This window comes from Podarcis pityusensis, assembly GCF_964106645.2.
Source record: "Podarcis pityusensis genome assembly, chromosome: 11".
Lineage (NCBI taxonomy): Eukaryota > Metazoa > Chordata > Lepidosauria > Squamata > Lacertidae > Podarcis > Podarcis pityusensis.
In genome coordinates, this window is record NC_138036.1 from 7953631 (window position 1) to 7978636 (window position 25006).

General features: G+C 45.1%; 1 protein-coding gene across 2 annotated transcripts in view; it reads left to right on the plus strand.

The window, feature by feature from the left end:
- Positions 1-25006, plus strand: part of SETBP1 (SET binding protein 1) — a 273291-nt gene that overhangs the window by 186399 nt on the left and 61886 nt on the right. For both annotated transcript variants that reach the window (XM_080973383.1, XM_080973384.1), the window contains one exon: positions 4975-8446. In XM_080973383.1, coding sequence (XP_080829509.1) covers positions 4975-8446 — 3472 coding nt within the window. The remainder of the gene's footprint in view (positions 1-4974; positions 8447-25006) is intronic.

Below are 25006 nucleotides of genomic sequence, written 5' to 3' on the forward strand. Positions count from 1 at the left end.
ATCACAGCAGACAGCAATTAGTGACATGGGAACCAGCTGCTTATCTATCCAGATAAAGCTTCTTAATAGAGAATTACATTTGAGGAACTGTGGTGTGTGGTTTTTTTGCAGATGGATCTCCCAATGCTTTAAAAGAGAGGGCATCGAGGTACAGTGGTACCTCGGGTTACAGACACTTCAGTTAAGAACAGACCTCCAGAACGAATTAAGTTCTTAGCCCGAGGTAAACGTAAAGGTAAAGGGACCCCTGACCATTAGGTCCAGTCGTGACCGACTCTGGGGTTGCGGTGCTCATCTCGCTTTATTGGCTGAGGGAGCCGGCGTACAGCTTCCGGGTCATGTGGCCAGCATGACTAAGCTGCTTCTGGCAAACCAGAGCAGCGCACGGAAACGCTGTTTACACACTTCCCACCGGAGCGGTACCTATTTATCTACTTGCACTTTGACGTGCTTTCGAACTGCTAGGTTGGCAGGAGCAGGGACCGAGCAACAGGAGCTCACCCCATCGTGGGGATTCGAACCGCCGACCTTCTGATTGGCAAGTCCTAGGCTCTGTGGTTTAACCCACAGCGCCACCCGTGTCCCTCCTGCACTGTATTAACTTTGATTTGTGAGCCAGCTTCCTGTCAAACAATCTAACTGATTCCTCTCTGAGAAGGTGGATCTTGGGCATTAGGGAGAGGGGTTATGCGCAGGTTAGGAACTGATCTTCCTTCTCCCTTGAAAAACAACACGTAGAACTTGTTTTATGATCTCATCCCTGCGTGCTTGATCTCTAGATTACAGAGTAACCTCGATTTGGCTGTTATACCACCTCTGTGTCACAGCTGTTGGTGTGCTTGAATATTAGAGAAGGGTTTGAATAGAGGATGATTAGACTGTCTGCATAAAGTTTGAGGCGTGTCGTCGATAAATAGAGTAGATAATTTCTTAGGCAGGGAGGCATCAGCCAAGGCTAAGAACTTATTCATTCATCCCAATCAAACATTCTAGAAGCTGCATTTTTCTCAGATCCTTGGCCTACAAAGATGGTGACCAAATGTGTATCTCACTCAATTTCTCTCATTCATCCTTGAATATAAGTGATATGTTGATAGTATAGTCCATCTTGCCCTGCCATTGGTGGCAACGTTGGATTTTGCCTAAAGAGTCACTTTTGAAGATTCCTGCTTGGAAAGAACATTGAGGATTTTAGAATGTTAAGAGTGATAGCATTTGCCGCGGTAGGTAGTTTCTGGATATTACTAGAGCTGTCCTCTAAAATGAAATTTCGAGACAATTTGAAGGTTTCGGTGTGGCCAATACATACAAGAAACTCTGAGGAAAGCACAAGTTGATAATGGCTGAATTCAGATGACTCTCCAACTCATGGGCTGGGGAATGAGGAATGAGCTGTGGGCTCAATGTGTCTTCCCTCTCTTTTGTGCATAGCACTTAATAGGTTACTTCCTGGTTTCATCAAACCGTTGTTTGCTATTACGTTTGAAGTGGGAAACCGTGGATTGAGCAAGCCCTCCATGCCAGGCCTGCAAACCATCAGCCGATCTAGTTTTGGCAGATTCCCCACCCCACCCCAAATACATACTGGGTGTTGCGATCACACAGGGTCCCCGGACGTTTAAATGTCTATTGATCCCTGTGCCACCACTGTGCTTGCTTCCCCTCTGCCACCAACCCGTTACTCTCGGGTACACACTGAGTCCAGACAGTTAAAATTGAACCAAATAAACAAGTTTATTTTATAAGCATTAACAAGTTTATGGTTTCTCGGATAATTCCTGTCAGTTTCTTAACTTTAGTTTCTTTACCTTCCTAATACCTTCTGACTGATTATCTCAACTGTTTGACTGACTCCTCTTAACAGATTCTCTCACATCAGACTAACCCAACCCACAGACTTATCCTCTCTATCTCTTCTCTAACTCCAGACTGACTTCTCAACCACCCTAACTCTAACTCTAACTCCTCCCCTTGGGTTCCAATTGGTTAGTCATTTTACAATTAGTTAACCCTTTCCTTATGAACCCAGTATGATGTCACACACCTAGGAGGGCAAATGCCACACTGGGATACCCATAGCTCCCACACACCCAAAAACTGATCCTTTTCCTAGAATTGACAGAATTATAACAGCAGCCATTGACCCAGTCACTTAAACACTGCCCTCAGTGTAAAATTCAGTTCAACATGTTGCACCAATATGCAATGGTTGTGGCAGTTGTTTTAACAGGAATACTATTAGTAGTAGTAGTAGTAGTAGTAGTATTTCAAAGTGTGTTTTTTTTCAAAATAAAGTGAAAAAAGAAAGAAGAAGAAAAATGTGATATTGATTGATTGATTGATTGATTGATTGATTGATTAGATTTATATACTGCCCTGTACCCGGGGGTCTCAGGGCAGTTCACAAAATAAAATCAAGATACAAAACCACAAAATAAATTAATAATAACAACAGCAGCAGCAGCAATCCAATAGCCCCCCCCCCAAAAAAAAAAACATTTTAAAAGGGCATAGGATGTAAATCAGATCAACCAAAGGCCTGGTTAAAAAGGAATGTTCTTGCCTAGTGCCTAAACATGTATAATGAAGGTGCCAGGCGAACTTCCCTGGGGAGAGCATTCCACAGATGGGGAGCCACTGCAGAGAAGGCCCATTCTCGTTTAGGAGGCACATGAAGGAGGGCCTCAGAATATATATAGTGATAGATAGATGACAGATAAATAGCTAACTAGCTAGATATAGATATATGCTAATATGCATATGATTATTAATAACCTACCCTATTCAGTAGAAACTCTTTCCAAATATCAATATATTTATCCAAACAAAGTCTGTGTAAGCAATTGGTTCATATGTTGGACTGAAGACATGACAGCACTCACAACATATGAACGGAGCTTTTTGCCACTTCTTAAAAGTTGAAGAGCATGAAGAGAGCAGATGGTGAGGCTAGGAAGGCAAGGAGATAGGGACTTCATCTCAAGCCACTTGTTGAATTCATGGCAGTGGTGAGATTTGCAGTAGACACTTCCTGATTCAAAGCTCAGGCTCTTAGCCACTGTGCGCTATACTGCAAACCACTGACTGCCATCTAGCCTGCCTTACCCAATCTGCTGGTGATGGTTGTTTTAAAGTCTCTCTCTCTCTCTCTCTCTCTCATTACTTTGGCATGTCGGCTGTTGCTTTTGTGTTTGTTCTCCTCCCTGCCTTTTGACAGTGCAGTTCACCCAGCGGGGCAAAGAGAAGCCAAAACATTAGGAGCAACAGGATCAGGCAGAGAGCCAGATGGAGACACTGGGAGCAAAATGCGCTCTGAGTGCATTAATTTCAGCTGGCTGTGCCAGTTATTCTGAGTAAACAGTCTACACGTATCAGTTGCAGCTAATGAAACTCAACCTGCTCCAAGCCACAGGATCTGTGGTTACCATGCAGCAGTCAAGCACGCGGAAATATCCCTGTCCTCCCGCACATGCGCTCGCCCCCAAATGATCAGCCTTGACAAGTAGGAGGAAACTAAGAGAATCTTACGGTATCAGGGTAGAAAGCAGGAACCCTGATTCTGGAGGCAGAACCTGAAATTCAGGTCTGTGGATTGGGTCAGATTTGGTCCAATCCAAAAGAGGGCAACTTGACTGGAATGGTGGTAACTCAAAATCTATTCTCCAACCTGGTTAACGGGAGCAGTAGACCAACACATCTGAATGGACTGGGAGAGCTTGCTCTAACCACTGCGCCCTGCTGTCATTTCATTTCTCTGTAGTGGACACATGTGGTGGACACATGTCAGGCTTGCAGGATATACCTTTACTTGTTCCTTTTTACTGGAATACTGAAATCCGCTAGTTGGTGCCAGGTGTAAAGTGACTAACATGAGCATTTCTGAGCCCGTAAATTTGTTTTTGAGCACCAGGATTAAACTCAATCCTTTCACTCCTGGTGTCCTTCCTGCAAGCTTTCTTAATTTCAAGAATACAATTTCAGGGTGTTGGGGAGGTCATTTTGTTGTGTTTATTGTTAAGCAACTGGGAATCGGAAATGCTTGCCAACCGAGACCAGATTCTAGTCTACCTCCTGCCCATCCCTGGTTTGTAGCATCTCTTTTTTTTTCAAAAATGCTACTTTTAAATGAGAAAATGCTATGCTACCTCTTGTAAAGTCTTCTGAAATAATGGAAAAAAATGGAATTAGGAAAAGAAAGGTGAAGGGGAGCCAGGATATTTCAGGGGTTTGTTTTGTTTTTTAGTGGACCTGCTGTGTCAAGAGAATGTGACAGCAAGCTTTGGATTTGTGCCGAACTCCCCCCCCCCATTTGGACCATGAATTCTTGTGATACTCAGTATAAAGGTCCTTCCATCTCTTTCACCGTAGAAAGTATAGTCATAGATATCTCACCATGGAAAGGTGTTCTTCCAGTGCATAGACAGGGGCATAAAGAATAGAAGGGTGCTGTTTTAAGTTCACTGGTCCCAGGTTGTTCTATTCTGTACATAGCCCCTTTTTTACAAACAGAACAAACAAACAATTTCAGTAGTACCTTGGTTTTCAAATGCTTTGAGAGTCGAATCTTTTGGCTCCCAAATGATTGAAAACTGGAAGTATTTGTTGTGGTTTTTGAATGTTCTTTGGAACCCGAACGTCCGACATGACTTCCACGGCTTCCGATTGGCTGCAAGAGCTTGCTGCAGCCAATCGGAAGCTGCACCTTGGTTCCCAAACGTTTTGGAAGTCAAACGGACTTCCGGAGCAGATTCCGTTCGACTTCCAAGGTACCACTGTTTTTATTGCAGTCCAAAGACCCACAAGTTGCTTATTTCCTAAAATATATATATTTAGGATAAGAATATTTATTATATTCTGGGTTTGTTTGCTTTGTTTTCGTTTTGTAAGAAAACGAAAACACATTCTGGTGAATTCTTTTCAGGGATCAGAAGCCCTAACTTTTTTTCTCCTCTTTTCTCTTTTTCTCATTCCCAGGTTTATGACAGACTGCCAAAGCATTCTGCTGTGCACTATGATCCCGTTCTCCAGCAAGACTTCACCAGTGACACCTTAAAATCGCGGCACCAGCAAAAAAGCAACAACCAGCATCATCTCGACTGGTCGGTGAGCTCTGAATCGGGGCCAGCTCCTCAAGCCTGCTTCATTGCCCCAGAGCCACACCGAGAAGCCACCAAGATCCCTGGTTCAGAGCCCACTGTATCTTTCAGCAAGTCCCAAGTGAAGAAATCTAACGCCAGCAGCACCTGGGCTCAGTTGTCAAACGGTAATAATAAAGACCTTGCAGCATGCAGTGCAGTCCCAGGGTCTAACAGTCTCAGCGCAACTTCCCAGCCAAACAAATTGTCTGATTGCAATGGTTTTTCGCCCCTAGTGAGTCAAGAGGGAGAGGGACAGGTAGAAGCCCTGAACCAGCCCACTGGCAGCACAAAGAAGAAATCCAGTAAGAAAGACTTGATCAACCAAACCATACAAAATGCAGACATAGAATGGGTGAAAAATCCTCAGAAGTCATTTGAAGCCAAAACCCACGACAGCATGGAAGGGAAGAAGGAATCCAGCTCAACTAAGCCATCACCCCCTAGGCAAAGCCCACATTCTGCCAACACTTCTGAAAACGATTCGAGTCACGTACGGATTACTATTCCAATCAAGACTCCAGTAGTGGAGACACCTGGTCACAAAAGGAAGAAAAGGCAGTCTGCAAAAGCTGTTGTTGACAAGAGTGTCCCAGAGAAAACCTCTCCTTCCGGGCATCCTGTGAGCAGCGATGTAGCCAGCATGACTAACACACAGGCAGAGGTGTGCAAGAAAGACCTGCGAGTTACAAAACAAGGGAAAGCGATGGAAAGCGAGCCTCCGTTGGTACCAGTGGAAAGCAATGAGATAGTCAGCAAATCTCCCGTGACCAATGCCACCAGGCTCAGAAAGTCCGCAGTTGTGACGCCTGCTTCAGTTACACATGTGACATCTGCCTCCGTTACACACGATGCCCTGACACCTTGCAAGCAGCCGGAGGTTCAGCACCCGAAGTTTGCAGCAAAGCGAAGGTGGACGTGTAGCAAACCTAAAAATGTGCTCCGGGAACCTTCTCTAGGCCTCCCTGAGAAACTGATGGTAGAACCTCCTTCAGCTTATCCCATAACACCATCCAGTCCTCTGTATACCAATACAGACAGTCTTACTGTGATTACTCCCATCAAGAAGAAGAGGGGGCGACCAAAAAAACAGCCTTTGCTCACTGTTGAAACCATCCATGAAGGAACGTCCACCAGCCCAGTCAGCCCCATCAGTCGGGAATTTCCTGGCACGAAGAAGAGGAAGAGGCGGAGGAACTTGGTGAAGTTAGCCCAGATGGCCCCTGGGGAAGATACTAACACCATCAGCGAGCTGAAGTTTCACAAGAAAGTTGGCAAGCTTGGTGTACTTGATAAGAAGACCATCAAGACCATTAACAAAATGAAGAGCCTCAAGAGGAAAAACCTTTTGAGCCAGATCTTGTCTTGCTCGAGTAGCATAGCTCTGAAGATGAAAATGCAGCCGCCAGCCAACACAGGGGCTCCCACCATCGATGCGAGACTAGGGAAGCAAATAAACGTCAGCAAGAAGGGGACTATCTACATTGGTAAGAAAAGGGGAAGAAAGCCGAGATCCGAGCTGCAGCCCCCACTGGAAGACCCGAAGACAGCCATGAAACATTTGAGGCCCGTATCCAGCCAGCCAGAAAACCCAGCAGTGCCTTCTACCTTGCAGTCACTTGTGGCATCATCATCACCAGCAGCCGTCCATCCGCTCTCGACGCAGCTAGTGGGCTCTAACGGCAGCCTTAGCCCTGCCAGCACTGAAATGAATTTTTCAGAGTTAAAGACTATGCCAAATCTACAGCCCATCAGCGCTCTTCCCACAAAAACTCAGAAAGGAATACACGGCGGGACTTGGAAGCTGTCCCCTCCCAGGCTCATGGCGAATTCTCCTTCCCACCTTTGCGATATAGGTTCCCTGAAGGAGGTCACGCTGTCTCCGGTGAGCGAATCCCACAGCGAGGAAACCATACCGAGTGACAGTGGGATCGGTACCGACAACAACAGTACGTCCGACCAAGCGGAGAAGACTTCGGAATCTCGCAGAAGATACTCGTTCGACTTCTGCAGCCTGGACAATCCAGAGGTCATTCAGTCTGACACCAGCACTAAGAACAGGCACAGTCACCGGCAGAAGCATCTCATCGTTGATAACTTTCTCGCTCATGAGACTATGAAGAAGCCAAAGCACAAGAGGAAGAGGAAGAACCTGCAGAACAGAGATGACCTCCAGTTCCTTGCAGACCTGGAAGAGCTCATCAGCAAGTTCCAAGTGTTCAGGATTTCTCACCGTAGCTACACATTTTACCACGAGAATCCGTATCCCAGCATTTTCAGGATTAACTTTGATCACTATTACCCTATGCCATATATTCAGTATGACCCTTTGCTGTATCTTCGCAGGACGTCCGACATGAAGTCTAAGAAGAAGCGTGGTAGACCTGCCAAAACCAATGACACCATGACGAAGGTGCCTTTCTTACAAGGGTTTGGTTACCCTATTCCCAGTGGGAGTTACTATGCACCCTATGGAATGCCTTACACATCAATGCCTATGATGAACCTTGGCTACTACAGTCAGTATCCTGCTCCTTTGTACTTGTCTCACACACTCGGAGCAGCTTCCCCGTTCATGAGGCCCACCGTGCCTCCTCCCCAGTTCCACGCAAGCTCTCACATGAAGATGCCCAATACTGCCAAGCATAAAGTGAAGCATGGGGTCCATCTGCAGACACCAGTAGGGATTGGCCTTGGGGATGTGCATTCTTCACTGACCTCTCCAAAGGCCACAGGGACAAGCATACCTAGTGGCCGACTTCACAAAAGGAAACACAAACATAAGCACAAACACAAGGACGAGCGGATATTGGGGGCTCACGACGACCTGAGCAGTCTCTTCGCAAGCAAGTCCACTGGCTTCACCAGCCATTCGGTCAGTGACAGATTAAACGTCTCGGACAAAGAGCTCTCCTTGCTGACGGAGAAGAGCAAGCATAAGGAGAAACAGAAGCACCAGCATTGTGAAACCAGTGGGCACAAGGTTTCCAAGAGCAACTTCGAAGTGGATACCTTGTCTACCTTGTCTCTCTCTGACACCCAACAGTGGGTGCAGAGCAAGGATAAAAGTAACTCAAGCAATGATCCCATGGACTCTTGCATGAAGAGGTATTCTGGGAACACTGACAGCAGCGCACGGTCCGAGTCCCTGGACGTCTTTGGCGAGATGAATTCCTTGAGCGAAAAGCGGGACAATGATGGGAGCAAAAGGAGGAGTTTTGAAGGGTTCGAAACATACAGGGAGAAGGACCTTCAGACCTTCAGAACAAGCAGGAAGGACAGGAGCTGCTATGACTCATTGACAGCTTCAGGTAGGAATCTGAAAACACATATTTCTCTCAGTGCCATTTTTTATGTGTTTGTTTTCCTTGCAGCTGGGTGTTTTGATGCCTGTTATTTGATGTTTATTTATGGCATTTGTATACTGCTGTTCGGTCAATGCACTCAAGGTGGTTGATTATTTAAAATAATGGTTTAGAGCCATCTAGACACTTCACAGAAGGGGCGAAGGGAAGAAGATTATAAGCTGGTACCTACTCTCTTTGGATGGTGTTATTGCTGTTGCTATAAAATGAAGCAAAATGATGCCCATGTGAAACAGTCACTGCAGGAGACAGTTTTGGGAGCGGAGGAACCAATTGGCAGTTGGTGTTGGCCATCTGATGGAGAGTCCAGGTTGAAGGCTTGAACATGACGATTCTCCAGTGGGCAGGGTACTCTTAAATAGCATAGTGAGCTCACTCTAAGAGACTGTTTTAGTGCAGAAGTCCATGTACAGCTAAACAAGAATGATATTTTGGCATTGCTTGGTAGTTGAACACATGATCTACATGCAGACATTCCTGGGTTCAATACCTGGCATTTCCAGGTGACAGGTGCAGGGAAAGGCCCTCTACCTGAAACCTCGGAGAACTGGCAGTCAAGAGTAGGCAGTCAAGAGCTAGATGACTCAGTTTAAGACAGCTTCATCTGCAGCTTCATAAATCAATCTGTGATTCTGGAGGCAGGTCCAGGCAAGTCAGGATAGTTCCCCATGTGTCTTCTCCAGTCCCCCTGTTGGTTGTTCTGTTTGCATGTAAAACATTCAAGCAGATAGAGAGGGGATGAGCATACTAAGTGCTTTCACCCTCCAGTCTGAGGAGGGCCAGGATCTGAAAAGAGGCACCTCCTCTACGTGTGAGCGTGAAGCTCTGTGCAGTTTAGAACTCGGATTACACAGCCAGTCTCACCCGCCATCTTCCTTTCCCCAGAATGCAACAATGACTCCAGGGGCACTCTGGGGAAAGGATAATGTTGTGTAGTGCACACACCCAACAAAATGCAAAAAGAAAAAATAGAACATGTTGGAAGCCAACAGCAGCCCGTGTCAGGGGCTGACGCCATCTTTGTTTCAGACCACCACTCTGTACCAACTCTGTTCTCTGATAGTCACTGGCTCCCCAAGCTTTCTGGCCCTGTGCTTGGTCCCCGAAGCCCAGCCCTGACAGAGCCACTGCTCTCACGTAAAAAGGTTTGTGGGTAAAGAGATAACAGATGCCACCATTTATTTATCACTATTTATTCATAAAAATGTTTATTCATTGCTGTCTCATAACAAAGCAGTTACCAACAATATGTATATATAATTAAAAACACGTAAAAGTTTTAAATCAGAGAGCACCATGTAACGATTATGGAAATATGTTTTCTTAATTCCCTGCATAACCCTAGTGGTCAAGAAAACACAAAAAGGTGGTCAGTAGATGCTTACAAGTTCCCCATCCCTGGTCTAAGGCTTGTGATGCCTGGATTCATGTGTTTTGTCAGGCAAATTACCTTAAAAGTGAAGGTTTAAGGAGCCAGTTCATGTAATTGAGAAATATGCTTTGAGGTAGGTTGGGCTAAGTGTTTGGGAGTAGTTGCGTGGTGGTTTCTCTGCTTGCTGCCCAAATTGTTCAACTTGGGGAGACATTTTTGTCGGCCACCTCCCAGAAGCCTTGCGGCGGCCAAGCGAAGCTCCAGACCTCTTTGAAGTGCCATGACTCCTGCTGTGACCCTAAGATCCCTTAAGTTGCAAGTAATCTCTTATTACTATTATTGTTGGGTTACAGGGAAATGTGTCCAGTTACAGATAGGTAGCCGTGTTGGTCTGCCATAGTCAAAATAAAAAAAATCCTTCCAGTAGCACCTTTAAGACCAACTAAGTTAGTTCTTGGTATGAGCTTTCGTGTGCAAGCACACTTCTTCAGATACACAGAAATGTGTGTTTGTCTTGAGCTGAAACTTATGTGATTCCCTTCGGCTTTGGGAGCCTTTAAATTTCCACCGCTTCTGAGAAAAGACTTTCAACAGAGCTTGCATCGCACACCCCAAATGCAATGGCCATATTCTCTATCTCCACTATAGGAGACAGTATGTGTTAAGTTGTGGGCGAACATATCAGACGACACAGCGATTCTTCAAACAGCTCTTGTTTATTCAAAGGCCAGAACAGAACTGAACTGAGGAGCTCAGTCTGCCTGCTTATGTAGAGCTCCAGAACAATGTAACTGTAGCAACTTTCTAAAACTATCCAATCACTGAACGTCACTTTCGATCCTTCATTTGCATACAAACTATCCAATCACTGAACGTCACTTTCGATCCTTCATTTGCATAACTATCTACATTATCCCCCTGCTGGCCCAGGGTGAGAACTTCAATACATAACAGTATGCCCCTAAATCCTAGTTGTGAGGAACTGCAAGTGGGGAGAACGCTGTTGTACTCAGGATCTGCTTGCAGGCTTCCCATATGCATGGAGCTGGCCACTACGAAAGCAAGATGCTGGACTAGATGGGCCTTTGCCCTCATCCAGCATAAGAACATAAGAAGAGTGTGCTGGATCAGGCCAATGGCCCATCTAGTCTATCATTCTGCTCTCATAGTGGCCAACCTAATGCCTGAGGGAAGGGAAACCAGTGATCCGAACATGAGCACAAGACCCCTCTCCCCGCCCGTAGTTTCCAGAAAACGATATTCGGAAGCATTTCTGCTGCCAATTGTGAGGGCAGAGCATAGCCATGATGGCTAGTAGCCATTAATAGCCCTCTCCTTCATGAATTAGTCTAATCCTCTTTTAAAGACACCCTGGTCCAGAGATTGAACGAGTTCTATAGTTTGACTGTCCTCTACATGAAGAAGTATTGTCTTTTATCTGTCCTAAATCTTCCAACGCGGGTGGCGTTGTGGGTTAAACCACAGAGCCTAGGACTTGCCGATCAGAAGGTCGGCGGTTTGAATCCACACGACGGGGTGAGCTCCCATTGCTCGGTCCCTGCTCCTGCCAACCTAGCAGTTCGAAAGCACCCCAAAAAGTGTACCGCTCCAGTGGGAAGGTAAACGGCGTTTCCGTGCGCTGCTCTGGTTCGCCAGAAGCGGCTTAGTCATGCTGGCCGCATGACCCGGAAGCTGTACGCTGGCTCCCTCGGCCAATAAAGCGAGATGAGCACCGCAACCTCAGAGTCGGTCACGACTGGACCTAATGGTCAGGGGTCCCTGTACCTTTTTATAGCCTGCCCTCCCCGGCCAGAGCCGGGCTCAGGGCGGCTAACACCAATAAAATCACAGTAAAGGGGAAAAAGAGAGGGGGACAATGACACAATTTTAAATACAGGTTAAAATGCAATTTAAAATACAGCTATTTTTAAAGTAGCTGATAAATAAAGACCATAAGGGGAGGGAAACATAAGGGTCAGACCGAGTTCAAACCAAAGGCCAGGCAGAACAGCTCTGTCTTGCATTCCCTGCGGAAAGATGTCAAATCTCGCAGGGCCCTAGTCTCTTGTGATAGAGTGTTCCATCAGATCAGGGCCACGGCCGAAAAAGCCCTGGCTCTGGTTGAGGCCAGCCTAACCTCCTTGAGGCTCGGGACCTCCAAAGTGCTGTTATTTGTGGACCTTAAGGTCCTCCACGGGGCATACCAGGAGAGGCGATCCCATAGGTACATGGGTCCTAGGCTGGACATTCAACTCCCTTGGATGTCCAAGATTTCTAGTGTTATTGGAGAGGGAGAAAAACTTATACAAGATGAAAACATGGAAGTTGGAAGCATTGGGGCGAATTGCAACTAATGAATGGGGCCATGCTTCTGAATTCTTAGCAAGATACCAAATGCTGCAGACACCTATGTGCGGATGTGGTCCAGACTGTTCACCACTTCTCCCTCCTAACTAGATTTTCCGCCAGTGCCTCATTCAGGCCTAGCCCTTTTTGCTAGGCCAGAGAGAAAAGGGGAGCCTCTGTCGCGGTTGCCTAGCAACGGCTGCATGTCAAGTGCTGGTCCAGGCACCAGAGCAGATATCAGTTGTCCTGGTCTCAGTTATAAAGAGACAAATAGAAATGAAAGAGTAAAATCCTCTTCCTGTCTTGAAATAATCCTATTTGGCCTTCACCGGTCACCGTGATGTTTCTAGGCCAAGATTTCTATCCCTTAAAGCCTATTCACACGTTTGCATGTACTTGGAAACAGTTCTCCGAGTACAAAATAATTATGATTACTAGGTGTGTGTTTGGATATCAGCCTTTTCCCTGCAAAATATATAGAAGGAAGGTTTCAGTCTTTTTTTTTACAGGCTTATTTAAACCAATTCAGGATCCAGGATTGATGTACTTTGTACTTATAAGGAACAAACCACATCTATGAAACTAATTGATAATACAGGGTCAGGTGGCCAGGACCTGTTCCGTCACCTCCCAGTTTCTCGTGGTGAAGAAAAATAGTTTAGCGAAACCTCCAGCCGAATTCTTACACAAAAATCAAAATAAAATGACATGACAAATCTACCATTAGGCGACTTTCCCTCATTGTTTATTAACAATGAAAATGCCTTCCCAATGCTCCTCCATGTGGTGACATTTGGCATTTATTACCTCAGTTCTCTGTCATCTCCACAAAGTAGCAAATCACACGTCCCACTTCGTGGACGAATATTCAGAGAAAATGGTCACCTCTCAGAAATGTCACTTAACGGTCTGTGAAGAATGTGTGCAAGTATTGTGCCTTAAAGGAGAGAGTCTCTGAAAGTAAGGGAACCAGTAAAATCGCAAAGATTTTTCAGAGGATGTAAAAATACAACAGTTACTCATGAATGGAAAATAAAGTCATCTTTGCTTGAGTTCTAACTAGACTGGGTTTGCTGTTCCAGCTTCTTCTTTAAAAAAAACAAACACAAAAAAACTTTGTGTTTATTTTCATGTCTGCAAAAATGTGGGGCTCTCCATGATCTAATCCATCAAGCTGCAGATTATGAGCTTGGTTTGCTCTTTGTCAAAAGTATTATTTGGATGGAAAAGTCATCAGCATTTAGCTAACCAGAGCCATACTTTGTACTATACAAAGAGGAAAAGAAAAATATATTAAAACTAAAACGAGCTCTGCCAGGAAAACCAGGAGCCAAGAGCGCTCATTAAACTCTATGATTGTCTGCTTATGATTGTATGAGGCCACGGCGCAACATTTTCTTCCGACCCTTGTCTTTAAACAAGAATTGCCGCCAGTGTTTCTTCCCTTGCATTGCCTGTAGTTGGGATGGTTTCACACATTACGCAGCAGGAACTCCTGGTTTACCCATCACGTGTACACGCATCAAGAGCCACTCCCTCACATATGAACACCCCACATTTATTATTATTATTATTATTATTATTATTATTATTATTATTATTTATATACTGCCCTTCATCAAAAGATCCCAGAGCAGTTAACAAGACAAAAGCACAAATGAATGGTTAAAACAGAAACAACAAAACAATACCCTCCGCCCCAAAGCACCAGAGGCTGTAGACTATTAATCAGCCAAATGCCTAGTTGAAGAGGAACATTTTTGCCTGGCATCTAAAGATATACAAGGAAGGAACCAGGCGAACCTCCCTGGGGAGAGTGTTCCATAAACAGAGAGCCAGTGCAGAAAATGTCGGTTCTCATGTTGCCACCTTCCAGACCTCAGATGACAAGGGGTCTTATGCAGGTATCAATGTACACAATAAACACACAAGACCTAACCAGCTGTATTTTTGAATAAATAAGATATACTATTCATCACTACTGTGCTATAAGATCCTGTAATATTATATATGAGCCTGTTCTACTGATGAAGCCTAGGATGGCGAAACAAGGCTTATATTCCAGAAATCCTTGTCTTAGACTCTGTGAAAGGATTCTGTGAAACTGAAACAACCCTTCATGTGGATTATTGGACTCTTTGAGCAGACAGATGGAATAGATGCTTTTACATGTACGGACCTTATGCATGAACTGACTAGAGAATGAACTGATCCACTGGGTCTTCTGCTTTTTTTGTTGAACTCTATGAGACTTCCGTTGAAGTTGACAATTTGATACAATGAATAGTATACCTCATTTATTCAAAAGTACAGCCGGTTAGGTCTTGTGTGTTTATTGAGTATGTTTCACGTAACCATAGGTTTGTTGTTGTTGTTTTGGTGTCAATGTACATGCATAGAGCTTCTCAACACTAAGGGAGCTTCACTGTCAGGGATTGTTTCACTGTGATTATGGAGGCTCTTTGGGTCCCGCCTAACTCTGCTTCAGCATTATGCTGAAAAGCCTTATGAACTCCGCATTACAGCTGTCTTCTTCCTCTACCTTCTCTGTCACCTCCCCTTTTCTTTCCAGCAGCAACAAATCTGGACTTCCTCGCACATGAATTAATGCTAATTGCAGAAGTCCAGGTCACCGTCAGCAAGGCAGTGCTAGAAAGGGCAATACAGTTAGGAGGCAGAGGTGTAGGTTGGTAATGAGTTAAGAGAGCTGTTTTCCTCTAGGTGAGTGGTCTAAAACCTGCTGTGTGGTAACAGTGACACAGGATACAGTGTTGACATCACTGTGACATGGCAGAGTGATCCAGTGGAGGCAACAGGCTAGCCTCTCAGGTAGGGATGGGCAAGAGATTCGATCCAGTTCACATATACAGGTGAACCTACCCAGGAGCGGGATGGCGGAATGGGAACATGTCCCCCTGCCGCTGGCGCTGTGCCTCTCTTAACTTTGGTTGCCTGGCAGTGCCCACAAAGTACCTGTGGTGCATCGACTTCCAGTGAGATCTTGCAAGGTCCCGTCAAAGTCTCACAAGATCTCATGCACTCTGGGAGATCTTGTGAAATTTTGGCAAGACTTATAAAATATCACCGGAAATTGGTGATGCTTCTCTGCTGGTGGCAGAGGCAAGCCCTGCCTCTTGGGCCTCTATTACTTGAGACGAGCTCCTCACTTTGCCTTATCTGTAGGCTGGGCCTGCACCTACCTCTCACCTGTACTGCTGCTCTGTTAGGAAAGCCTACAACAGAGCTGTTCGACAGTGGAATTTGCTGCCAAGGAGTGTGGTGGAGTCTCCTTCTTTGGAGGTCTTTAAGCAGAGGCTTGACAACCATATGTCAGGAGTGCTCTGATGGTGTTTCCTGCTTGGCAGGGGGTTGGACTCGATGGCCCTTGTGGTCTCTTCCAACTCTATGATTCTATGATTAGGGAAAGTTTTGTTCTCCACCCCCAATAAAAGGGTAAAATACCACCTGCCATGGAACTACCTGAAATTACCCCTTCCTTGAGTCCAACATCCATGGGTCAACTTAGATCATCAGGAGGAGTGCAGACAGACGAGCTGTTGGCCACCTTCTATAGTTAAGTTCAAGGTCAAGTTTAAAACAGTATAACGCAAGGGAGATGAACGTACTATATCAAATGCAATGAGAAATAAAACGGAATTAAGCAGAAATCAATGCAAACTGAATGTGAGGAAGTAAACCAGAATTAAACATAAATCAATATAGAACAACTTAATTAAAACCTGGCAGTTGTCCTTACAGATGGCATAATTAAAAAGTCTAGCTCAACCAATTATTTACCTAGGTGTAAATTTCCATCTTTTAATTGGTAGGCAATTATTAACCATAAGAAAACATGCAGAATAAAACCATTGCTTATTGAATCGATCAAGCTTCTGCAGTAGTATGTATTTACAATTCCTGTATCAAATTTGGGTTAGTGCTGTTGAGAAGGTAGGAACTGTTCCCAAACTCATGATACACTGTTTAAAAATCAGGAAATCTTTTGTTTGATACACTGAGCAATGGGTGCCATTTTTGAACAGAGCAGCAAGGTATTTTATCTCCAGCTATCATAGCCAGAAACTCACCTCCATAAAATAAATTTATGGTGCTCGCAATTCTGGAGAGTTGACAAGACCTGGGCATCTTGGAGAACTTCTCCAAATCCTGCTTATTTGGGCAGGCTTTCAGGATGTGAGCTTTTACAAAACACATATATCATTCAGGCATACCTGTCAGGGAGTCGTGATTGGCTGCAGGCCCATTTAGAGGGTGGCAAAATTAGATTTGATTCTGAGTAAGGAGTGTTAAATCTCTCCCACTGAGACCGATAGAACTTAAAAGTGCTTGCCGGCAGCTGGGTGGTGCCCATAATTCCATTTTATCTGCGATCTACGGCTCAGCTTCATGCAGACAAATGGGTGGGACAGCTTAGGAAATACACTGGTGGAATCCAGGAGGACTCCAACCTTCCAACCTTTGTGATTATCTCAATATGCTTCATGTTGTGCATGGAGACCTTTCTGCGCATTTCTATATTAAGCCCTGTGCCAAGCATTGCCTCCATGTTCAGTGCACACATAACGAATGTGCAACAGGTCAAATCGAAATGCAATATTCCCACTGCAGTTCACAGAAATTGCTAATTGCTCCCTGGTGTCAGTACCACTTACAACAGGTGCTCCTCTCAAGACCTTGAAACCGTTATCTCTCTGCAAGCTTTCATCCCTCCCTTTTCCTCTAATGTTTGGTGGTAATTTGAGCCAGGCAGCTGCAGTTCACGGAGAGCCGTATTGGGGAGAATGCTTCCATCTCCTTTATAGCCTCTTGCAATGTTGGCACTGACTCATAGGGCAAACTCCATTGCTGTAGCAGTGGGCTGTTTTAGTTCCAACCCTGTCTTCTGGGGTGACAGAGAACAATTTGACTGAGGCCACCTATTGAGTTCTTAGTATAGGTGAGATTTGAGTGTCATCATTCCTGGGTTCCAACTCATATGGTTTGGATCCCCTTACACATGGAGTCTTACGCTACATTTTGTCCCCTAATAATGTACTAAACGGTTGCGTGGCGAGTACCCACCTCCCCCCTTGGAAAATAAAGACACAAGACACAGCAATTAAGATTAATGGGCGAAAAAGGCCACAACTTTATTGATTGCAGGAATTGAGCGGTATTGGCTTAGGCATTGGTCCTATCGACTAACCGGCTTCAGCCTAATTGCTTGAAGACTGGCAAGGGTTAACCACCAGCAGGGGGAGTCCTGCTGATGTACATCAGTTAGGAGCTCCCCGGGGTCACCGCTCGGGGGCGTGCCTTATGCCCACGCTCCATAGGCTTCGGACAGGGCAACGCCCCCCGGAATCCTTTACCGGACTACCTTTCGATTTGGGGGAAGGTGATGGCACTTCCTCCCCCCCTCTCATCTGCATAACAATACCCTTACCAATGCCTAACCACCAATGCCGAGGAAGTTGTGACAATTTGCTATGAGGTAGGCGAAAAACCAAATGGCTGGTGCCAATTTGCCAAGTGGAAAAAATTCCTACCAGGCCCCTTGACGGCGACCAACCGAAGTCCATAGCAATGTCAGAGAGCCAAACCTAAGGGCGGGCGGGGTGGGAAACCGGAGCAGCTGGAGCAAAGAAGAGAGGGAAATCCTCAGGTGCGCCGGCCCTAAATAGCACGGGCCACGCCTCCCAGGCCAGCCGATTGGCTAGCCAGGGAGATGACGCGTCCGAGGATTCCCCCAGTCTCGCAGGGGCTGGGATTCAGCCCCCCCCGCCCCGCATGTGGGGAGGGCGTAGGGCCCGCAACCCCACCTCCTCTCCAGCTTGGAAGTGACTATGTGATAACGAAGTGAAAATGTGTGAAGAGGTACATCTGTGAGAGCCGAGATTGGCTGCAGTTGCTTCTTGGATGTCCCCTTGTTGGCACTCCTTGCTGATGCTCTGCGACTGTGAAATCGCCCTTGGCCATTCCAGCGCATTACAATATGAGCTTCCATAACATAGCATTGATGCAGTCTGTCTTGTTGATGCACCCTCGTGTGTGAATGCCCTGCTTTCTCCCAGCTAGCAAATCCACACGAGACCTTTTTGCAGCAGTGTTGTCGGCATGCGGCTAGCAAAGATGCTTGTTTTAAATCGTTGCTGTGGGTCAAACCTTTTTCCCTTGCAAAGGAGAACTTTCCTAACCTTCTAATTCTTGCGCTGCTTTAAAGCTCAGCGAAGGGATTTCACAGGGAATATAAAATTCACCAGAAGGATCATTGCTGTGTTAGTTATATATATAAATAGCCTGAAGAAAGCACCAGTTTTGCCCTTTTAGTAGCTAGAAATGCATCAAATCCATTACACATAGCCTAATATTTTACCTTTGAAGACAAAATTGCAGCCTGTGTTTTCTGTCCAGGAGGATGTTATAGATTCTCTCTCCACCCCCACCTTCCCAACATGCTTCCAAGGGAGTTTTAAAACAGCTTCATTTCATCCAAACAGCATTGTTTACTTGATGAATATCACACTCCTACCATAAAATGGTCCATAGGATTATCTTACTTCTTGAAAGGCCTTGGAAGATAAAGCCTTAAATAGGAGCAACTGTTTGCGAAAGGGGGCTTGCTTATGTATTGCTTCCATATACAAAGAATAAGAACAGCAAACAAATGAGCAGCTGGACAGAAGATGCTCATGACCTGTAAAGAGCATGTTCTCTGTAAGTTCTTCGCAATTTCCTTAGATGTTCATTGCACTATCTGCCATGTGGGAGTCCACACCCATTTAGGGACAGCATGGTCTCACCCAGTGACTGTGTGCTAGGGCCAGGGACAGAGGCCATAATCATCACATCTCTGCTCAGGTCTAATTCCTGGAGACGCCTCACCTGTCCACTGCTGCCAGTTCACCTCCCCACTCTGAGCAAGGAAGCAGTGAGAGAATCAAGGAAACACTAAGCTTTGCACACCTTGTCAAGTCAAGTAACCTTTATTGGCATCACATAAGAACATTCAGAATATATTTAAAATAGATAGGCCAGTGCAATCTCGTCGCCACACCAGCAGCACAGTCACCCGCCAAGGGCAGAAGAGGCGAGCAATCCACCTCATCTCTGAGGGTTTCCAGCAAGGGCAGGATCCTGTAGCATACTTCGGCAACAAAAAATCAAATAGATGAACTTAGCTACTGTCTTGGTGAGCTCCTGGTCTCTCCCCTGTAATAAGAAGCGCATGACCTCCGTCTCTGGTTTCCATGTTGGAATACATAGATGGTCCAGAAATAGTTGGCAGAGATCATCATACAATTTACATTTAAGGGCCATGTGAGCTAGAGTTTCCACCAGGTGAGCATCGCATGGACAGATCCTATCTCCTTCTGCCAAACCCACAAACCTACCCCAAAGGAGTTTAGAAGGATTAGAATTGAACCTAGCCAGCGAAAAGGCCCTTCTTTCTTGCGGATTAAACAAAAATTGTAAATAATTAAGATTAAATTCCTGCACCCAAGAGAGTTGAAAATAAAGAGGGGAGCATGTTTTTTTCTGCAGCTGAGGTGCAAAGAGGTGTTGGAGTTTGGGCCCAGAATGGGCAGTAGCCATAGTGACAAATAGTTCACAAGAATTTATAATATCGTTAAAGAATCATAGAATTGTAGAGCTGTAGTCCAATACCTTGCAATGTAGGAATCTCAGCGAAAGCATCCATGGCCATCCAACCTCTGCTTAAAAACCTCCAAGTAAGGAGAGTTCATCACCTCAAGAGAGAGTCTATTCCACAGTCGAAAAGCTCATACTGTCAGAAAGTTCTTCCTGATGTTTAATCGGGATCTCCTGTCTTGTAACTGGAAGCAGTTAGTTCGGGTCTTACCCTCCAGAGCAGGAGAAAGCAAGCTTGCACCATCTTCCATATGACAGCCTTTAGATATTTGTAGATGGCTATCGTATCTCTTCTGAATCTCCTTTTTCCCAGGCTAAACATACCCAACTTCCTCAACCGTTCCTCATACGGCTTGGTTTCCAATTACAATTGTGATTCTAACTGGATAACAATTGTGATTATTTATCTTGGTTATGAATTACTTCTGAAAACTGTTTCACTGTTTTTGTTGGCATCTGTCTGTCTCAAGAGACTATGCAGTGTGTCTCCAGTGAAATCAAACTGCTGAAGAATCACAGCGTCTGCTGTGGCTGAAGAGACTAGTAACTCCATAGCCTTTTCTTCTCCCAAAGGTGTTCCACAAGGCAATGGGTAAATTTCACAAAATGTATAAAAGAATTGCATATATAAAAAACTATTCAAAATAACAGCTTGTTAAAATAATTTCAAATCCAGTACAAATATGGACTGGGATAAGAAATATCCATTTAGGAGGTTTGTTGAAAGAGGAAAATATTCAACAGTTGCCAAAAGGGACAGTAAAATAAGGCATCTGCCTGATATATCATTGGAGTTTCAAAGAGTGTGTGCTACCACACCAAAGGCCCGATTCTCAACATTGTGTAGAACAGGTCTCCTAATAGGATGGTTTTTCTGCACAGTTGTACCAATCAGTTTGGTATGTAGGAGATGAAGCAAACTTTTAGGTACAATTAGCAAAAGGTCCTTATTAGAGAAGACTCTTGAGGGCTTATAAAGTACCGTATTTTTCGCTCTATAAGACGCACCAGCAGACCATAAGACACACCTAGTTTTTGGAGAAGGAAAACAAGAAAAAAAATATTCTGAATCCCAGAAGCCAGAACAGCAAGAGGGATTGCTGCACAGCAAAAGCAGCGATCCCTCTTGCTGTTCTGGCTTCTGGGATAGCTGTGCAGCCTGCATTCGCTCCATAAGACGCACACACATTTCCCCTTACTTTTTAGGAGGAAAAAAGTGAGTCTTATAGAGCAAAAAATATGGTACATACATGAGAGGACAGCTGTGAAGGGAAAGACTGAAAGAATGTAATCGGTACTTTTTGGTGAAAAATGAGGTGTTGGTACTCATACCCTTGGGGATAATTTTTGACACTGTCTTCCTGATTCCCCCGCATTTCAACCCAAGTTTGATGCTTTGAGAGCAAACCTAAAATTATCTTTTATAAAACATATTCACATAACTGAAAGCTGAAAGGAAACCAGGACAAGCTGTCCTTTGGGGGAATTTTGATTTTCTGGCCATTTTGTTTGTTTATATATAAAAAATAATGTTCAGTGATGTCTAGGCTCCAGGAATGCATCTCCTCATCCAACCCACAAGCCTCTGGCAGAATGCTAACACTACACAGAATGTTCTTTTTAGCCTCCCCCCCCCTCCCGCTTCCAAAAGGTATAAATCACAGTGTTTAGTTTTTGCAAATTGAAGTATAGGCTTTGTGCTATATGTCTGGCACTAGTTCTTCTGGCCAAAGGTTTGACGCTCCTTCCAAAGAAATATGGACGATCAGCTCGCCACTGTCTGGCTTTGAACACATTTACAAAACCTCAGTCTTTAAGCCCCCAAAGGAAAACAGAGAATGCCTATTAGGTTCCCTTTGGCTGTTTTGCTGCTGTGCGTTTTCTGACTCTTCTGATTCTGCAGGAGAGAGAGAGAGAAAGAGACAGACAAATAGACAAAGGGAGAGAGACTCGGTGCTGGGCTCTACCTTCCTTATAAGGCCTAACTATTCATCTTATCTCCAGATTCTATTGCTCTTGTTCTTTGAAAGTGTCTTATTTAAACATCTTTGGGCATCCCACAATACACTCTGACATGCCTCAGCCACTCTGGGTGGCTTCCAACATATATAAAAACATAATAAAACATTACACATTAAAAGACTTCCCTATGCAGAGCTGTCTTCAGATGCCTTCTAAAAGTCAAAGAGTTGGTTATCTACTTGGCATCTAGTGGGAGGGCGTTTCACAGGGCGGGCGCCACCACCGAGGAGGTCCTCTGCCTGGTTGCCTGCAACCTTTCTTCTCACAGTGAGGGAACTGCCAGAAGGCCCTCAGAGCTGGACCTCAGTGTCCAGGTTGGATGATGGGGGTGGAGACACTCCTTCAGATATACATGTTATATCCTATTAGGTTAAAAAAATAGGTGCCTCTAGATCCATGAATTTTTTCGGGTACCTGATGCTCTCAAGACACAGTTGGCCCACAAGTCCCATCACCTCTGACCACAGTCATGCTAGCTGGGGCTAATATGACCTCAGTCAATAAATATCTGTTTCCCCACTACTGCGCTGTTGTCTTCAAGTTTTCCGCAACCAGAATCCAACTTTAACCCCAGCCTGCAAGGTATGAATGAATCGGTCACTGACCAGAGTGAGCCTACAAGGTAGAAGCTTTCTATATTCTTAGGTTCCTCTTGATGGGGCAGAACTCCAGGCTTCAGAGCAGGTAGAGAAGGATCACTTTGCTAAGTAGTTATAATGTTTCCAATGACACGGAAATGAGAAAAAGGGTAAGAGGGATTGTGGTTGATTTTTTTTGGGGGGGGGGGTTTAAAAAAGACTGTTAGAAAAAACTTCCTTGGAGATCTGTCATGGATGAGTGGTGCATGCTCTAGTTATCTCCCACTTGGACTACTGCAACACGCTCTATATGGGGCTACCTTTGAAGGTGACCCGGAAACTGCAATTAATCCAGAATGCGGCAGCTAGACTGGTGACTGGGAGTGGCCGCCGGGACCACATAACGCCGGTTCTGAGAGATCTGCATTGGCTCCCAGTACGTTTCTGAGCACAATTCAAAGTGTTGGTGCTGACCTTTAAAGCCCTAAACAGCCCCGGTCCTGTATACCTGAAGGAGCGTCTCCACCCCTATCGTTCAGCCCAGACACTGAGATCCAGTGCCGAGGGCCTTCTGGCGGTTCCCTCATTGCGAGAAGTGAGGCTACAGGGAACCAGACAGAGGGCCTTCTCAGTAGTGGCGCCCACCCTGTGGAACACCCTCCCATCAGATGTCAAAGAGATAAACAACTACCTGACATTCAGAAGACATCTTAAGGCAGCCCTGTTCAGGGAAGTTTTTTAATATTTAACGCTGTACTGTTTTTAACACTTGATTGGGAGCCGCCCAGAGTGGCTGGGGAAACTCACCCAGATGGGTGGGGTATAAATAATAAATTATTATTATTATTATTATTATTATTATTATTATTATTATTCCATTGCAGAAAAGCTGCAAAGTTGTTGATATTTATTGCTGATCATTTGCAACCCCAAAAGCCTAGGATTACCCTTGCATCTCCATTAGAAATGGGCTTCACTCAGAGTGGCTAGATAGTGTGATGGTTTAATTGCTTCCAGTAAATGGTCCTTGGTTGACTGGGATCACTTGGAGGAGAGGAATGCAGAGCAGCAGGAGGGGAACTGCAGCAAAGATCAGCAAGCGGCCAAGAAATATAGTATTAAGGCATTTGGTTAGAAGTGTGTGTGCGTCTCTCTTCCTGAAATTACTAGCAAAAGAAAGCAAACCTTCCATGTACTGAATATTTTGCTTAGGGTGCTGTAATTCCAGAACCACCAATCCCACTGAAATGGCGAGATTTCAAGGTTTGATCTAGAAAGCCTGGCTGGTCCTTTTTCCCCACCATGACATTTTATATGGGCCAGAAATTGCTGCAAAACTTTGGGCTTCAAGCCACTTGGCAAACCTTTTACTGCACTGCAATTGTAAGGATGTTAACATAGAAGATGTTGCCTTGAGATTAAACGCTTTAGCTGGTCAGGAAGAGACAAGGAACATGGCTGTTACTATTACAAATAGGAGTAGCATTCCATTAATGTACCTTACAGAACAGCATTAGGCTGTGAGTGTGCCACAGGAAAGAACTGTGATTATTGGGGAAACCGGTGGAAGGTGCTCAGAGTCTATGGGATAGAGCAGTTTATATATCAAGTGAATTAATGAGCAAAAAAAAGAACAAGTCTTTGCGCCAGATAGCATACAATCTAAACTTTAGCCCTGCGCTGTACCACAGAAGGAGGGAAGAGAAGATGGATTGATAAGGGGAGGGCAAGCCCAATTCATTTTTTAAAGGACAAAATGCCCTCCATGCAGATTCTTCAGTGGAACCTGAATCCTACTTTAATAGTAGCAGTGGGGTAGTGTCTTCCAACACACCTCAGGACAGTGAGCTGCTACCAACTCTGCCTAATAGTAGAGCTGGCCCTGGATATATAGGGTAACAAGGAATGAAACAGAACAAAGAAATTGGTTGTACTTAAGTTTTCTCTCACTCGGAGATAAGGATTTAAGTGTTGATAGGTTCCCAGAAGCTGTCAGGTTTGTGAAGTGCTTTTAAGCAGTGGCGTAGCCAGGGGATCCCCAGGGACAGCTGCCCTGGGTGCAAAATAATTAAGGGCGCAAAATTTCAACACCCAGCGCTGCCTCAGCACAGTTGCACAGTTCAGTCGCTGGGCTCCATTGAAAACGGCTTACCTACGCGAACCAGGAAGTGGCTTCTCCGGACAACGGAACGACTCTTCTTTTCTTATCTCTGTGGCTGTGAACTCCTGGGTGACACAGCCCACACTACACCACTGCTTTTAAGAAAGAGCATGTGATTATAGAACAATACAATTGTAGAGTTAGGAGGGGCTGAAAGGGTCCTCTAGTCGTCCCCCTGCAATGCGTGGGGTCAAACCCACAACCCTGAGATTAAGAGTAAATAAGAATAGCTAAAGGTAAAGGGACCCCTGACCATTAGGTCCTGTCATGGCCGACTCTGGGGTTGCGGCGCTCATCTCACTTTATTGGCTGAGGGAGCCAGCGTACAGCTTCCAGGTCATGTGGCCAGCATGACTAAGCCACTTCTGGCGAAC